Raw genomic sequence first — 17,231 nt, 5'->3', positions numbered from 1 at the left:
CTTACCATCCACATCCTTGAGGTTGCTCTTCTCGCAGGCCTTGCGAATGGCCTTGTCCAGGATGCCATAGTCAGTCTCCTCCTCCTTGATGGTAGGGAACAGGTCTGATACAATCCCAGAGAAGAGCTTGAGGTCCTCCTGCAGGAACTTGGGCACGTTCACGTCTCGGATAGCCCGGAGGCATATCAGCTCCTGCAGCAGAGGCCGGTGGGGGCTTCAGGGGACCCAGGTCGGCCATCCCTCCGGCCCCTCTTGAGCCCTCCTGGAGGCTGGCCCGGGTGTGCCACTGGATGGAGCTCACCTCATTCATGTTGGGGTTTTCTCGCTTGAGGTTGCCGGCAGCCGAGATCACAGTCTTCACAGCTCTCATCCCGAAGTCATAGTGATCCTGTCACCGCCGCACAGGAGGAGGGGTGGATGGGCATTGTCCCTTTGGGGGCTTCTGCCTGGAACACTCTACCTCCCACCTGGTACCTGGCCCTCACCCAGCTGGAAGCTGCAATGTCACTTCCCCTGAAGGCTGTCTGCGACTGCCCACAGGCCCCAGCCTGAGCCAGCTACACTTGTTTGCACTCCTCTGGCACCTTCTTTTTACCATCCCAGTAGCCCTCTCCCTTCACAAGTTTACTTATCTTGAATCCCCTGCTTGACTCTTGGCCCCTGAGGGTGAGGACTCACACAGGCAGAGTCCTGCAGTCCAAGCACTGCACCAGGGACAGGGAGGCATGTGTGTTTGTTCAAAAAGTGAAAGAAGGGGTTCCCATTGGTGCCACAATAGGGGTAGCTCCGAGGGCTTTTGAGCTTCCTTCTAGCATTCTCTCTTAATGTCTCTCCAGACCCACCCTTTTGGCCACACCACCACGGCTTTTCTCTTCTTTGCTGCTGGTTCCGTTTCTCTCAATTATATAGCAGGCATGTTGGAAACAGTTAAATTTATCATTTTTTGCCCATGGGACCAGACCATGAGAGCTACATCCTGACCTGACCCACAGAACAGCGCACTTCCCAGAAGTCTCAGACTTGGAGCAAGATGAAGAGACTGGGCTAGACTTTGAGTCACCGGCACTTAAGAAAGGTTGACTGCCTTTCCAGAAACCATGTGTGTACTGTGAGTCTGAGGGGAGGGCAGCATCTTTGAAAGTGGATGGTTACAAAGAAGGTGTGTGGGGGCGCTGGCTCCCGGGCTGCACTGTGGTGGGCAGCTGCTGCTTCTCCCAGGAACAGACTGCATCTCCCCCAGCACGTGAGTTTTGGTGGCCGCATGGCTTCCCCCTGGCCACAGTGATTGGTGTTCATGCATGAGCAGGTCATCTAGAAGGGGCCCATTAGGATGACACCAGGGACCTTTTCACAACTATTAAGAAAGAGAAACTAAGCTTGCAGCATGTAAGCCCAGGCGAGGCGAGGCTCTGCCACTGCAAAGGGGAACACTGCCTGAGAAGGGAGCTGGACAGGAAAGCTTACCCACCAGTGCTGGTGTCGGCACCAGCGGCAGCTGTCCCAGAAGCTGGGCTCAGCATACTGACTGGATGGCCCATGGTGCGGGGGGCGGGGCATGGCGTTACTGTCCTGCTCTGGTCCCGTAAGACCCAAGGTACCTGCTTCTCAGCCTTGGGTTCTGTGGCCCATGGTTTCCTAATGCTTGACCCTTCCTTGCACCTGAATTAGCCCTCGGATGAGAAGTAGGGATGTAATTCCTATCTCATGGGGCTCACTGGGAGCAGAGAGCAGCTCTCACACCCTGGAACCTGGTGGGGGCAGGACCTCACCTGCGAGCTAAGCTGCTCAGAAGACAGCTTGAAGGTGGTTGTGATCTTCTTGGCCAGCACACTGGCCTCGTTGAAGCCAAAGGAGTAGAGCGAAATCTCTGCGATCATGGCATAATCCGGGACCATCATGGCCACGGGCCGGAAGAGTGCCTGGGGCATGAGGTACACAGGTGAATGGAGAAGCAGGTCTCCCCTCCCAGACCACAGCCTACTCTCTGGACTGCCTGGTCCTCAGAAGGCAGCCTCACCACCCTCCTGCTTCACTGATGCTTGGATCCCCTCTGCACCTCGCCTGCCATAGCTGAGGCGTGTCCTCCCCTGTGGCTGGAGCACTCTGCTCATTAGAACCTGGTCCTTTGTATAGACCTGAACCTGCCCCCTGACTTCTCCCAAGCCTGAGGATGAGCCTGGGGCCTCCTCTCCATGGCTGGGGGTGGGTCTCAGGACACTGGGCAGGAAGGTTACCACGGGGAATCATCGTCCCTGATGTCCTGCAGCTGCGTGTCCTCACATAAGCTCTGTGGCACTTCTGAGGCCACAGCTGCAGGGCTTGCCAGTACTCTGGGAAGCCGCTAGGGCTGCTCTGTGCCCAAACTCACCTTCAGGTTATCGGGAAGCTCGGTGCGGCCAGCGTATCCTGGGTTCATGGTGATAAACACGGCGCAGGATGGAACGAGTGGAATCTCGACACCTTCAAACATGAAGCGTTCCACCTAGGTGGTGGAGGTGGGGGAGGGGGTGACTCGCCTGCCTCCTCTCTGGCTCGGCCCCCTTGTTCCCTGTGGATGCCCTGTTCCTGCTATAGCTGCTTAGCCCAGGAGAGAGGGTAGCCTCCTCTCTCAGGATCTGGCCTAAGACTCTGGTCCTGGTGGCTACCAGCGGCCTCCCAGGTCCTGGCTCCCTGAGGTCTTCACACATCTCCTGCTACCCACACCCTACCCCCAGCTCCTGACACTCATTCTACTAGACTTGGGCAAGCTCAGCTCTGACTGGGACCCAGTGCCCTACTGGGGTGGGGCAGGGCACCTGCCAGCCTCCCAGCTCTTGTCACCAGGAGACTTCTGGCCACTCTAAACGACGCTAGAGAAGGGATGAATGGCTGGGACTTCCCATAAGGGTCAGGATGTGGGAGGGACCCCTTCATCCACCACCCAACAGCCAGCCTGAAAGTTACCCTTGGAGTGGGGTAAGGGTGTGGGTCTCCCTGACTGGCTACACAAGCCTCTCAGGGACAGTTGCACAAGGGGGAGTGGGACTGCCCAGTCCCCTGTGAGATGAGACAGGCTGGGCTCAGGGCAGGCCTGAGTGCTTGGCTTTTGGTGCTGCCAGGATGGGGAGCCACGTGGCAGCATGGGCATGCTGGGGATAGTGAAGAGATGTGGTGGTAACTTGAGGGAGGCATGGGGTGGAGCCCCGGATGCTCACCCGCTGCTGCTGAGCCTTCTGGATGGTGGTGATTTGCTGTGCTACCACAGATAACACCTCAACATCAATGCGATTGAACTCATCGAAGCAGGCCCAGGCCCCAGCACTGAACAAGGTAAGGACAATGGGGGGATATGAGCTCAGAGCTCACCTGACATCTTCCAAGCCCCCCTGTGACTCTGCTGAGAGGAAGCCTCCAATGGTCATCTCTGCCAGCTTGGCCATATTCCCAACACCCACCACCTCACCCCAGTGCCCACTAGGGACTGAGTCTTTGACTGCTATTATTCCATCCTGTCCCCTCCTCCACACTGTGATGCTCCTGGGAGCCTCAGGCAGTGTCCCTGGGAGAGGTCAGCCTTCCTGCCCTATCCTGGGCCAACCTAATGCCCAGCCTCACCTGGCCAGGCCCTTGAAGAACTTGCCCATGGCCATGAAGTCGAGCTGGTCAGAACAGTTGAACACCACTGTCTGGATGGCCAAGGCCTTGCCCAGGTCTTTGGTGGTCTCAGTTTTCCCTGTGCCAGCTGGGCCAGCTGGGGCGCCCCCAAACTTGAGGTGCAGGGCCCCAGTCAGAGTCAGGTAGCACCTACAGGAGTGAGAGGAGGTAGATATGGGCCACGTTCCTTCCTCAGGATTCCCAGAGACACAGGGAGAGAGAGCCTTCTGGTGTCGGACCTCATGGATGGTGTCTCTTACTTCTCCCTCTGTCAGGGTCCCAGGTGTGCTCGCCTTGGCTGCCAGGGTCAGGACTAGAACCCTCGGCCACCTGCGCCATGCTTCCCCCCACCCCCATGGCCCTGCAGAGCTTTGCTCAGGGACCTGCTGGGATGGCTGACCTCTGACCACACTTCACTTTCCTTCCTCAAAACCAAATTTGAAAATTCAGCTGCTGCTAAGTACAAGTGGCCAGAGGAAATAACTGATTATTTTAGAAGAGAGTTGTTCACTCTACAAAAGGGTTGCCTGTTACTTCTCTCAAGATCAATTCCTCTGGTACATTGAAAGGAGGCTTTGACTGATGAAATTAGTAAAGCTCATACCCGTTAGGTGCTACGGAGTGCCACACATATACTAAAAGCTTTACACCTCAGCTCATAAAATTCTTATAACCATGTTGAGGAGGCTGCAGAGGAAACTGGGGCACATAGGGTTGAGTCACCTGTTCAAGGTCACTCAGCCTATGATGGGCAGAACTGGGTTTTTTTTGTTTTTGTTTTTGTTTTTGTTTTTTTACAAATAGTTTATTGTCAAATTAGTTTCCACATAACACCCAGTGCTCATCCCCATAAGTGTCCTCCTCCATGCCCATCCCCCCTCCCCCCACATCCATCAGTCCTCAGTTTTTGTCAGCATTCAGGAGTCTCTCATGCTTTGCCTCTCTCCCTTTCCCCCACCATTTCCCCCCTTCTTCTCCCCCTTGTTCCTCCATCAAGTTCCTCCTAATCCTCCTATACGTGCAAACATATGATATTTGTCCTTCTCTGCCTGACTTATTTCACTCAGCATAACACCCTCAAGGTCCATCCATGTTGCTACACATAGCCAGATTTCATTGTTTCTCATTGCCATGTAGTATTCCATGGTATAGATAAACCACATCTTCTTGATCCATTCATCTGTTGATGGACACTTAGGCTCTTTCCATGTTTTAGCTATTGTGGAGAGTGCTGCTATGAACATTGGGGTACATGTGCTCCTATGCATCAGCATTTCTGTATCCCTTGGGTAAATTCCTAGCAGTGCTTTTTCTGGGTCCTAGGGGAGTTCTATTGTTAGTTTCCTTAGGAACCTCCACACTGTTTTCCAGAGGGGCTGTACCAGTTAACATTCCCACCAACAGTGTAGGAGGGTGCCCGTTTCTCCACATCCTTGCCAGCATCTAGAGTTCTCTGATTTGCTCATTTTAGCCACTCTGACTGGCATGAGGTGGTATCTCAGTGTGGTTTTGATTTGTATTTCCCTGATGAGGAGGGATGCTGAGCGTCGTTTTATGTGTCTGTTGGCCATCTGGATGTCCTCTTTGGAGAAGTGTCTATTCATATCTTCGGGCAGAACTGGTTTTGAACCTGAAACCCATGCTCCTAACCTTGCACTGTTTTGAAGACTGGCTCATCGTGGACTGACTGTACCTTGTAGTGCCCAAACTCTTAAGCTAGCCAAAGCTGGGGGGAGGCTCCCAGGGTAGGAGGGTACATGGGGAGGGTGGCACTCACCTGTCGGTCAGGGGCGTGATCACAAGCCTCCCACTGTTGCCTAAGTACTCATAGCCATAGACGAACTCGGCATTCACAGCCCGGATGTACAGGTTGTTATTCATCCAGTAGTACCTGACATTGCAGGGAGATGGGTTCCTGGGTCATGGGGACCATGGATCACTGGGTATGTGGCCAAGGTGAGGTGGAGAATGAGGGCATCAAGGCACCCTGCCCAGCTTGTCCCAGGGCCTGATGTAGACCAACTCTCCACCCTGCCCTGGCCTTGGGCATGGCCGGGCCCAGGGGCCCCTGAATCCTCACCTCAGTTGTGAGATCCACTCAAAGTCGTTCACACTGACTATGTTCTCCTGGATCAGCTTGCTCACCACATCTTTGGCATGGACCTCAATGACAATTAGTGCTGACAGAACAGCTCGTTGCATGCGGGACAGCTTCCCCCGCACCAGGGCCACCAGGTCACTGAGCTGCAGGAGTGGAGGGACACGGTCAGATATCGGCATGGTCACACTGCAGGTAAGCTTTCCCTCCTTTCCACAGATGTTGGGCTTCTGTCAGGACTAATCTCTATTCTGGGGGCTTCTTTAATGTTTTTTGTTTTTGAGACAGAGAGAAACAGAGCATGAGTGTGGGAGGAGCAGAGAGAGAGGGAGACCGTAATCAGAAGCAGGCTCTAGGCTCTGAGCTGTCAGCACAGAGCCTGAAGGGGCTCGAACCCATGAACCATGAGATCATGACCTGAGCTGAAGTCAGACGCTTAACCAACTGAGCCACCCAGGCGCCCCTCTGGAGGCTTCCTATGGTCTAGGATGGGAAGGGGCACAGAACAAGACAGAGGAGGGCAAGCAGGGCATTGGTCACCTGGGGAGTCTGGCAGGAAAGCAAATAAAAGCGGAGGCACATGCATGGCCTCCGGCTCCCTGCAGCACACAGCGTCACGTGAGCTCCGAGGGAGCTGGTGCAGCCTGGCAAGGGGCTTGAGGAAGGAGTGTGGTGAGGAGCCAGTGCACAGACCAAGGAGAGCCCGGGAGACAGTGCAGGAAGGCTCCAGGTGTGTGACTCCCTCCCTGACCATTGGGAGAGGGGCACTAGCTTGGTCTCAGAACTCTTCTCAGACCCCTAGTCCCTCCCACCATGACTGGTTCTGAGACACTCATCTTCGGGGCTGTCTGGCCTATTGTCTCTATCTCACTCCAGGCCCCTTACAGGATCAATATAGGAAAACCTCCTGGAGGGACTGGGTTCTCTCGGGGTATGGGGTGTATGGGGGGAGCAGATGGTGACCTCCCACCTGCTGAGTGAGCTGGGGGAACAGCTTGTTACTGAGGTTACCGGCCTCCAGGGCCTCTGCCACCTCCATGGTCCAGTAGGTCTGGCATCCAGCGATGGTCACCTGGCCAGGCCAGTTTAGAACCCACTGGGTCCTGGGCATCTAGAAAAATAACATAGGCAGGACTGGCCCAGGAGGCTGTCAGCCCCAACTCTGCACCCTCTTTTTTGCTTCAACTTCGTCTGTGCTTCTAGGCCCAAGTAGTTAATTCCACCTCAGAAGTAGAGGAGCCATTAAGCTCTAGGCCTCTTTGCAGAGTCATTTGGGCAGAATCATCATTTCCTCAGCAGAGGAGACTTTGCAGCTGAGGGGTGGGAGCCTAGGATCAGGGAACATGCAGTACTGGGTTCAAATCCTGACTGCCACTTTTAAACCACGTAGCTTTGGACAGAAAATGTCTCTGACCTGACTCTATAGGCTAAGGCTTAACCCATAGGCACGCTGCTGGCCGTGGACTGAGGGAGGTAATGTGGGAGAGGCCCTGGGCCAGGCCGGGCTCACAGTGAGCATTGAAACACAACCACAGTGGCTGGTTGTTATCAGGGGCATGTCTCGTTTTTGGATTGTTTTCAGATTCCTTCTCCTCCAGTGACCTCAAGGACCGCTTGCCCCCTGGCTGACTGTGAGCAGCAGTGGTCAAGGCAGGGCTTAAGGATGAGGCCGGCCGGGAGGAGGCAGCCCTGTGATGGAGTGGCGGGGGCAGGGCGACACAGCCTGTGTTGGCATGGGAGGCACAGGCTCACTGTGGGGTAGGCCTTGATGGCCCTCTCGATGATGTCCCGCACGCTGGCCTTCATGCTGCGCTCCACCTCCTGCAGCCAGTCCTCCACGTTGCTGGACGGGTAGATGGAGAAGGACAGCTTTACCTCTTCACCCTCTGCTGAGTACATGTGTGTGATCTCCAGGTCCTCCTGGAACAGCAGCTGTGGGGAGGGGTGGGGTGAGAGCAGCCTTAACCACTGTCCCCAAGGACCCCGACCAGCACAGCCCCCAGAGCTGGCCCTGCTGCCTCCACCCGCCCCTCCGTCTACACGTGTGCGAGGTGGGCCTGCCTTGTCCCCAGCTGCAGGCCAGCCCACTTGGGGAAGGAGCCTGAGCCTGTGCCTTTCAGACAGACTTGTGTGGCCTCCTTGGAGATGAAGATGAGGATGAGGTGATTCAGGCACCTTGGCTTCCTGGGTCTCTCGGCCCAGCCAGCACCTCAGTGTACTAGGGGGACAGGAGTCCCCTGAGCTGAGGGTTCTACAGCTGCCCTTCTTCCCACTGGCCCTGCCTGTCTCCAAGGCCAAGAATCTCACTTGTCACCTCATTTCCTGCTAAAAGGATTTGGGGCCAGAGAAGAGCTGTCCTCCTTGGGAAGTTGCCCCGGAGCTCCTGGTCCTGAGTCACAGGCCCAATTACCCACCCGGGCGATGTTCTCGAAGCACTTGCGCAGGTGGGGCTGCACGGCTGTGGGGTCCTTCGTCTGGGACAAAATCTCAAGTAATTCATCATCTGACAGGAAGTAGAATCTGCCAGGGCAACAGGGTGAGGGAGTGAGTCAGGCAGCCTCTGTGCCCCGGCCTTATGGGCAGATACTGCCTGAGTGGACACGGGCCAGGTGTCGCCCACCTGGGGAAGGCGCCCCGCTTGGTCTCCAAGTACTCGCTGAGGCCCTTCTGCACCATGTCCAGCAGCTTGTTGCAGTCCCGCAGGCTGTCCAGCAGCCTCTGGTCAGAGCACACATTGATCACCTGCGTGACCAGGCCAGAGAGAAAGCAGAAGTGAATGTGGTCTGGGTGCCTGTGTGGCTTAGTCGGTTAAGCTTCTGACTTGGGCTCAGGTCATGGTCTCACGGTTTGTGAGTTTGAGCCCCACGTCTGGCTCTGTGCTGACAGCTCAAAACCTGGAACCTGCTTTGGAGTCTGTGTCTCCTCTCTGCCCTCCCCCATTTGCACTCTGTCTCTCTCTGTCTCCCAAAAATGAATAAATGTTAAAAAAAAAATTTTTTTAAAAAGAAGTGAGCATGGTCAAACTGGGACACAGCAAGGTGGGCTCAGAGGGCACTCATGTTGGCCAGAGACCACCAGTAGGAACTGGGAAGGAAAGAGGGCAGGAAAATGGCCCCGAGCCAGGGCCCACATCTATCACCTCTGTCAATCCACAGAAAAAAAAGCCTATGGTCAAAAACGTTAGGGTTAAACAAAGCCAAGGAGCTTGATTTGTTGCAGGACTTGTCAGAGACTTTAAAATGCTAATGTAGACTGCAAATCTCCAAGAAGAAAACCAACTGTTGTGTTTCTGAGGAGTATCTCTTGAGACTGGGGAGCCAAATCAGGGAGACACAGGACTTGGAACTTGTCCTTCAGTCTTTCTTATTCAGGGAGAGAAGAGACCAGGAGGCTCCCAACAATGTGACCAGGGCCCTCAGTGGTCCCAGCTGCCTCCCCCCCCACCCCCATATCGGCAGGTGAGCTCGCCTCCCGGTTCTCGTAGGCATTCTTCATGATCTTCCTCCAGATCCGCTCCATTGTCTGGTAACGCTTGCTCTCCACAGGCAACTGCCGATTGATGTCCTCAGAGCTGAAGATGGGCTCCAAGTACAGCCAGGACCGTTGACAGTTCAGCCACTCCTCCAGCACCTCCTGGACAGGGCATGGACTGTCAGGGCCTGGGGTCTAAGTTGGGTCCTGTCCTCCATGACCTAGAGATTTCACCCCACCAGAGTGCTCAGCAGACCACTGGACACCAGAGCCAGCATCCACAGGGGAATTTCTAGATGGCACTGCCAGCCACAGGACCTCAGGGAACAGAGGCTGCACAGAGGCCCTGCCCTCCAGAGAAACCCCAAGTGCCCCACAGGACACCCAAGCCTCCAACAGGGCCAGGGGAGCCACTCTTCCCTATGAGAGAAACACACTCACACCAGCAAGCCCTGAAGTCACAGAGGGAAGAGGTCAACACATGGAGTATCAAACCAGTCTCCTTTCCTGGGAGGACTTTTGGATCTATGACCCCAGGATTCTCTGAGGTATCTTGAGACTTGAACATGACATCTCTAAAATGCTCTCTGAAACATCAGTCCAAGAGTGAGATACCTTCAAAACAAGCCACTTTCCACTTCTACCTCCAAATTCTTCTTTAAGGATTTATTTCTTTTCCTATCAATGCAAATTCCTTCCTCCCTTCCTTCCTTCCTTCCTTCCTTCCTTCCTTCCTTCCTTCCTTCCTTCTTCTCTTCAAGAGATGTGTGTTTCAGCCAGTTCTATGCTGGGCCTATGCCATGCCCATGTGAGAAACAGAGGGAAACAGGATGTGGTTCCTGAACTGGAGGTGTCCATGGTCCATGAAATAGCCAGTTCTGCCTTTGACTCACCAAGGGCCCAGCATGGGTGATGGGCTCTCTATAAGAGGTACCAGGGGCCATCTTTCAGGTGGTTGTGGGGGAGTCAGTGAGGGCTACTGGATGCTGAGCCTTGGAGGAGACTGCAGGAGAGGATGGAACTTCAGGTGGAGGGGACGGTGTGACTCAGGGAGACCCAGGGATAATGCTGACGAACTCAGGAATCTCTGAGTGATCCAAGGAGCACACAGATAAGGCCTCCTCACTCAGCTTCTGGCCTTCACTGGAGGTTTCTGAACACTCCCAGGAAGGCCCCAGGGAATGGTCTGTAAGAATCATAGCAGTAGGCCTAACCCCAGGACAGTCCTCCAAGGCTCTGCACACAGCTCCTGCCTTGGCCTTGAGAGCCCTGAAGAGGGGCAGTCTCCAGTGCCCCTTCCCTCGGAGCCAGCTCCAAATGAGATGGAAACGGGAGGCTCAGGGCAGAGCAGAGAGGGCACTCAGGAGCCTCAGGGCCTTGTGGCATCCTGCCCAGAAAGTTCTGGGACTGGAGGTGCTGGTGTCAAGACCAGGCATCTCTCTTGCCTCTCCCCAGTCATAGCAGCGGCCCAAACTCTAGCCCCATCCTCACATCCGGGATCGCCTTCTCTGGCGGCAGAACGTGAGATGGAGAGCCTCACACTAGCTGTTCTGCTCTGAATGACAGAGGCCTGTCAGAGCTCCAGGAGCAGGGCAAACCTGAGCAAGGCACTCTGCCGCTTCGAGTCCCACCCAGACGCCATAAAGGGCTGCCTGTGTGAGGCCTAGGGAGGGGTGAGTGAGGACAGGGAAGGCCCACCTGGGTCAGCTTCAACTTGTTCTCCCAGGAGTTGATGCGCTGCTCGAAGGGCTTCTTGTAGGGTGAGAAGGACATGCTCTGGGTCATGACAATGTGGTCATCAAGCAGCTGTGAGGCCTCGTCTGGGCTCTTGAGGATGTAGGTCTCTGTCTCCTTGTAGGGCAGCACATTGAACAGGATGGTCGACCACTCCTTCTCCATCTTGTCCAGTGCCTGGGGGGTGGGCAGGGAGAACAAGTCAAAGCGGGGTCCCGGGAAGGAGCTGGCCCACACGTCACACGACCAGCACTGGGCAGGGAAGAGCAGGCTCTGTCCGGCCTTGACTGTGGCCCTCTGGTAAACGCCCTCTGCTTGTCTGGTCAACAAATTCCCCCATGGGCCCTCGTCTGAATTCAAGGCCAGCTGGTATGCACACGCATGTTGCATGTGTTGGGAGGAAGCTAAGACGCTGGTTAGAAGCTCTGTTCCCAGGTCTAGCCCTTACAGGCTATGTCACCCTGGACAGGTCCTGAGCTTCTCTGAGCCTCAATTTACGCATCTGTTATCAGCTCTTTCCTGGGCCAGGCAGTATTTGAGAGGAGTAAATGAATAATAACAGGGACGGTGAACAAGGCACCAAGCACTTTATGTACATGATTATTCACCAAATAGAATGCACCTCAACCCCTGTGCCTAGTGAATGGCCCCAGGGATGGGGCCCAGTACTTTCAAACTCCTGTGCCTTCAGGCAGGGCCTAGGTGGAGCCAGGTGGACCTGCTGGTGGTCACCCACCTGCTCAATGGCATACTCCTTGCCAGCCACCTCTGCCACCTTGCTGATGCTCTCGATGTGGTCCTGCAGGTTCATCTCGAGGCAGCGGGCGAAGGTCAGGTTGGCCTTGGGCCTGACGTTAATGTTGATCTCATTGGACAGCAAGTCCCAGTGCCGGTTCCGCATGCCAGGGTTGCGTAGCCCCTGGATCAGTGGGATGTATGGCTTGAACTCCTCGATGCGGGCCCTGATGTCTAAGGCCACTTCCTGGCAGGCTGCCGGGCAGGACAGGCAGGTGTGACAAACAGCCAGCATAGGCAGGGAAAGAGGGGACAGGCCAGCTTGGCTGCCTACCTGGGATGTCCTTGAACTGCTTCACGCACTTGTGCATGGTCTTAAAGGACTCGATGACATTCTTCTCCAGCTGCTCAGAGTCGATGGCTGACAGGGGGTCATTCATCCAGCTCTCAGACCAGCGCAGCCAGTCAGAGGCTGTGGTCCAGAGTTCCAGGAAGGGCTGGAAATCCTTCACCATCCTGGAGAGCTTGTCGTACTACAGGGGCAGACAAACCAAGGCTGTCTTGGGGTACTTCCAGGTCTCTGTCCAAACTTGGGCCAGGTCCCCTCCCCCTCCTTGCTCCTAGCTGCTGTCCCTGATTCTGTCCCCACGAGCCCTGGCCTGGCCTCCCTTCTTCTTGCTGCACACAGGCTCTGGGGGTCTGAGTGGCTCAGCAAAGCCTCCTGCCTGCTTCCAGCTGGTCTCCTTGCCCTGAGGGCCAGGGCTGGGCTATTTCCTCTCTGCAACCTGCTCAGCCCTATCCCCCAAATGCCAGGGCCCTGCCACCTGGCAGCCGGGTTCAGATACGGCCACAGATGCTGCAGGCTCTTCCTTGAGCCCTGGGGGCTGGGGGCCGGCGTGCCCACAGGAGGCCTACATTGGTGATGGGCAAGCCGAAGATACGCTCGCGGTTGTTGTACAGCATCGCCAGCTGTTGGCAATCCTTCAGCTGCTTTTTGACCCGCCGCACCTCGTTGGCGATCTCGTGTGCTCGTGCAATCTCCACATGCATGGAGAAGCCAGCTACCACCAGCTGTGGGCCGAGGAGCTCGGGTCAGAGGCCTCTGGGGCCCCAACCATGTGCATGCATCCCCCAACACACCCAGAGGCCCAAGGTTCCCAGCACAGTAACACAGCAAGATCAGAGGGAGACCCAGTACCCTGAACACTGTGCCCATTGCTCACAGGGGTCGGAGGATACAACAGAAGAACTAGGGCTCTTTGCAACCCTGAATTTTCTGGACCTTGCTGCCTAAGCTCCCGTCCAGGCTTTCAGCTCATTCTTTCAGCCATTCTTTCATTCATCCACCAGTTCATCCATCAAACATTGCCACAGCCCCTCCTGCTCGCATGAAGCCAGGCCTGGGCCCAGAGCACATGTGTTGGGGGGGAGCAAGTCCTAGAAGAGCTCTCAGCCAGCCCCACCTGCAGTCCTTCCAGCTTCTCCTGGAAGTTGTTCTGATCCATGATCTGGATTTTGTGGAACTTCTCCTCATCTTCTATATGCTGCTGCCGCACCATCTCTATCTGCCCAAGGATCTTAGAAGGCCAGTTGCTGGCAGCCCATCTGGATGGTGCAGGGATGGGGGTGGGGGGAATGTCACAGCTGAAATCATGGGGTGACCAGGCCAGGCAAGGACACCCAGGGTGAAGGGGAGAATGGAGGAATCCAGGTGGCAGCTGGAGCCATCCAGGGCCAGGCAGCCAGGAAGCAGAAGTGAGCTGGAGGCAACCATTGCCACCATCAGGTGCAGGCCTGCCTGGCAGGGGAGGTAGTCCCTGCCCTGTGACTGTGGTTTGGGAGCTGTGCTCAGCATCCAGGGAGAAGCAGGTCCAAGGTACCCAGTGCAGTGATGGGATGAGAGGGAGAGGGGCATTGAAAATAAGAGAGGAGATGCTGAATTTCCCTGTTACATTCTAGGGTCTGGAGGAGCCTCACCTCCCATGAGACAAAGCAACAGCCTCTGTCTCCATTTCTTTGGTGACCAACCTGGACTACCAGGCCAACTTCCTTCATATCAGACTAACTCCCTTTGCCTGGCTGATATGGGAGCTCTGTAGGATTCGAGGATTCTGCCTGCATCTAGCCTAGGAATGCTGACCCTGGGGGAGGCCCACCCCGGGTACCAGGATGCCTCGGACGGTTGATGCCTTGGGGCTCTTGGCAGGGTTCCCAGGAGACAGTGTCAACCTCTCCCAGGACCTAACATTCTGAAGGCACCCCTAGTCTGTGAGGCAGGGTGGACAAGAGATTTCTGGGGGTGGGAAATCCAACCTAAGGCCATCTCCTACAAGGCTCTTGAGCTGGGTGGGGACATGTGCTCCCCCCCACAAAGACTGACCACCAGGCTGGCTTTGCCTTCACTCAGTGCTCCCAAGGATCCCAAAGGGTCCCAACCACAAATAAGGGGATCCTGGGCCCATGAGAACATATGTGTGTCAGGCTGACCATATACAGAATGGAGACAGGGTAAGGGCGCAGCAGGGTCCCTAGGCCAAGAGGTTCAAATGATTTCCTTCTGCCCCATTGGCTACCTGGCCCTGGCCCATGTGGAGCCATGGTCTCTGACAAGTTGTCAGGCATTTCTGGTGTAACCACACAGCCTATGGCCTCGGGGATATTTGAGAGCCATGCATCTTGGCTCGTTTTTTCCCTATCCTCTGGGCTGGAGGCCAAGCTCCCACTCACTTGTCATTGAAATCTTCTGTGCTGAGGTTGTAAAGGAATTCATCCATGACCTGGTAGTCGTCCATGACCTTCACAATCCGCTCCTGCATGGACAGGTGGCAATGAGAACTGCATGTGTGGGACTCCAAAGTGGTCAAGAGCTAAAGAAAGGCTGATCTCTTCCAGAGAGGTGAGGCCTGGGGTTGGAGAGGAGGTGTAGGGTATACAGCCAGCACTGGGTTCAGGGTTCCAAGGGCCATGGCCACCGCACCTCCAACCCCCAGCCCCTAACCCATACCTTCTGCACTCTTGGCCTCCCAGATAGCATGGCTCTGAACCCCCACCATGCACCCAGCCTCATAACCCTCTAACCCCCCATCCTCTGGGTCTACCTCATCTCTGGACTCCTGGGCTCCTGATCTCCGAGCCCCACTCTGTCCCCAGCCACCAGCCCGTGGTCCCTCCTGCACCTGCCTCACCTCTAGCCCCACCAGCTTCTCAGGGATGCCCTTCATCCACTCGCGAAGCTCAGCCAGCTCCTCGATGCTGTTGGGCTTCTCATAGATCTTGCGGCTGATGCTGCGAAATTCCTCACAGATCTGGTGGTGGGAAGAGGGTGCTAGGGAGGCCATGCACCCTCCCTGGCCATTCCTGGGGACTGCTCCTCCTTCTTAGACCCCCATGTCTCCCAACAGGTAATTGCCGCCATCCACCACACCTTGCAGCTGACTCGCTGGGGAGCCAGGCCCCACCCCCAGCCTCCTATGTCCAGCGAACACATGCATGGGACTCCTGAGGTCTGCACTTGCATGTCCTCAGCTCCATGAAATGGCCTGTCTTTGGGAGGGGCTCCTAGGTCTTTCCAGGCCTAGGGAGAGAGCTAACAGCCCCCATTTCCTGAGACCTTCCACATGGGACAGCTCCCTGCAGGCAGGGTCAAGGCAGGGTGACTTCCAGATCCTGCCATGAGCCTGGGCATCTGCAGACACCCCTGACCGTGCCTAGGGACACCTTGTCCATGGGCGCTCACCCTGTATGCAAGAGTGCATGTGCTGTTGCAGTCACCAGGGCCAGGTGGCTGGGCACTTACATCATCCACCTCCTTGTGCAGGTTCTTGGCCAGGATGTCCAACATGGAATTGGCCAGGGCCTTGTGCTTCTTGGACAGGCTCTGCTTGACATTATCAACGTTGACGTAGAAAGGCCCAATGATGACACTGCTGGGCAGCGAGTTGTCCAGGATCTCTTTCTCCCGCAGGTGGGTAAGCACTACTTCCCTAACCACCTCAGCTGATGGGCACTGTGTCTGGTAGGCCCTGTGGACAGTGGGCACACACGAGGGGCAGAGGGTGGTAAGTGGGTGGCCTGGGGTCACACTGAAACACAGACACCCTCAGATGCATGCACGCACTTGAGGAAGTTGGTGATGTCATTGTTATTCAGCTCCAGATACTTTTGATATTCCCTGGCGTAGGCCTGCAGTGGGATCATGGCCTTGCGCATAGCATTGGCGATGACGGCCCGCAGCTCCTCCACTAGTGGCTCGTGGAGCCCCACAGACTCCAGCAGGGGGTTACCGCTGATAAAGATGTCCTCCATCACCAGCTGTGGAGCCAAAGGCAGGGAGTGAGCCATGGGGCAGGCAGGTGGGCAGACAGGTTGGAGATGGGACCTGAAGCCTGAGTGGACAGCAGTGTGGCCAATCACAGACAGCGTGGTGGGGGTCGGGGAGAGGGTTTGCTGTGGTGTCTCTGAGGGCAGGCTGTGGACTAATATAAGGCTGGAAGCCCTGTGAGTCCCACAAAAGGCAGTGTCTTCCCCTGCCTGGGTCTGACTCGGTCCAGTGCCCAGGAAAGCAGAAAGGGCCACTGGTCACTGATGGCTCTGGCTAACCAGCAAGGGAGATAAGAGGGGCCTGAAGTTTCAGAAACTCTTGGGCCGCTAGCAGCCAGGGCATCAGAGGCCCTGGCCTCAAGCTGCAGCTGTACCTTCTCTAGCTGGGGCACCGCGTGTGTGGCCAGGATGCCCTTGTCGAAGAGGTTGAGCAGAGATGTCTCGAACTGCTCCAGTGATGTGCTATAATGCACCCCTGAGCTATCCAGCACCAGGTCCACAATGAACAGGGGATTCTTCCGGGGCCTGTGGGGCAATGGCTGGGCTGACCGTGGGCAGGGGCCTGAGGAGGCCTGTGAGCAGCAGCCCAGCCCTCTGCCCTTCCTGCCAGCATGATGGCTCTTGAGCTTCTCCATGCATGAGAATTGCCTCCTCCCTCCTCCCAGAAACCTAAGTTACCAGAAAACCATTCCATTTCTGCCACTTGCCCAGGGAGATGGATGTCCTGAGGTCATCAGGGCAGGTCACCTGGGCACTTGGGGCCCCCATGTTCTCCTTGAGAGGCCACCATCTTTGGCTTCAGATGCCCAGCACACACCAACAACCCTCAAGCCTAGATCCCAGCCAGGCCTCCCTGCTGCACTCTGGATTGACAACCACCACCCTCCCAGACCTTTAACGGGCATCTCAAACATTCTGTGTCCCCTGACTCCCGCCAGCTCCCCCCAGGGCTCAGAGCCAGCTGTGGACCCCAGGAGCCAGATCGTCTCCTCCCCTGCCCTCCTCCCACAGGACATCCTCCTGCAGCCAGGCCCGCAGCACCACCACCTGTGCATGGCCCCACATCTGCCTCCCAACCCGATCCAGACCCATCTGTCATCCCCCTCATCTAGGCAATGGTAGGAGACTTGATCTCACTTGTCTTCTGCCTCACTTGCCTCCACAAATCCAGAACATCGTTTCATCAGATTATAACTCCCCTCTGATGGCTGCTAACCACACTTAGAATAAATCCAGCCCT

The 17,231-nt window shown here is 56.0% G+C and overlaps 1 protein-coding gene across 1 annotated transcript in view; it reads right to left on the bottom strand.

Moving 5' to 3' along the window:
* The window catches only part of DNAH1 (dynein axonemal heavy chain 1), a 74,040-nt gene that overhangs the window by 30,391 nt on the left and 26,418 nt on the right, over nucleotides 1–17,231 (bottom strand). Inside the window, exons 11-33 of the mRNA XM_039243684.1 lie at nucleotides 16,366–16,516; nucleotides 15,789–15,982; nucleotides 15,468–15,693; nucleotides 14,857–14,976; nucleotides 14,399–14,481; nucleotides 13,135–13,276; nucleotides 12,587–12,742; nucleotides 12,006–12,204; nucleotides 11,673–11,926; nucleotides 10,901–11,113; nucleotides 9,200–9,364; nucleotides 8,352–8,473; nucleotides 8,146–8,251; nucleotides 7,484–7,663; nucleotides 6,702–6,842; nucleotides 5,714–5,877; nucleotides 5,411–5,524; nucleotides 3,595–3,783; nucleotides 3,195–3,300; nucleotides 2,369–2,482; nucleotides 1,770–1,919; nucleotides 302–388; nucleotides 6–192 (exon numbers count right to left, since the gene is read on the bottom strand). Coding sequence (XP_039099615.1) covers nucleotides 6–192; nucleotides 302–388; nucleotides 1,770–1,919; nucleotides 2,369–2,482; nucleotides 3,195–3,300; nucleotides 3,595–3,783; nucleotides 5,411–5,524; nucleotides 5,714–5,877; nucleotides 6,702–6,842; nucleotides 7,484–7,663; nucleotides 8,146–8,251; nucleotides 8,352–8,473; nucleotides 9,200–9,364; nucleotides 10,901–11,113; nucleotides 11,673–11,926; nucleotides 12,006–12,204; nucleotides 12,587–12,742; nucleotides 13,135–13,276; nucleotides 14,399–14,481; nucleotides 14,857–14,976; nucleotides 15,468–15,693; nucleotides 15,789–15,982; nucleotides 16,366–16,516 — 3,563 coding nt within the window. The remainder of the gene's footprint in view (nucleotides 1–5; nucleotides 193–301; nucleotides 389–1,769; nucleotides 1,920–2,368; nucleotides 2,483–3,194; nucleotides 3,301–3,594; nucleotides 3,784–5,410; nucleotides 5,525–5,713; nucleotides 5,878–6,701; nucleotides 6,843–7,483; nucleotides 7,664–8,145; nucleotides 8,252–8,351; nucleotides 8,474–9,199; nucleotides 9,365–10,900; nucleotides 11,114–11,672; nucleotides 11,927–12,005; nucleotides 12,205–12,586; nucleotides 12,743–13,134; nucleotides 13,277–14,398; nucleotides 14,482–14,856; nucleotides 14,977–15,467; nucleotides 15,694–15,788; nucleotides 15,983–16,365; nucleotides 16,517–17,231) is intronic.

The sequence above is a fragment of the Hyaena hyaena genome, unplaced genomic scaffold (genome assembly GCF_003009895.1).
Source record: "Hyaena hyaena isolate Hyena2069 unplaced genomic scaffold, ASM300989v1 scaffold_231, whole genome shotgun sequence".
In the NCBI taxonomy this organism is placed as follows: domain Eukaryota; kingdom Metazoa; phylum Chordata; class Mammalia; order Carnivora; family Hyaenidae; genus Hyaena; species Hyaena hyaena.
This window is presented reverse-complemented; position numbering and strand designations above follow the sequence as displayed.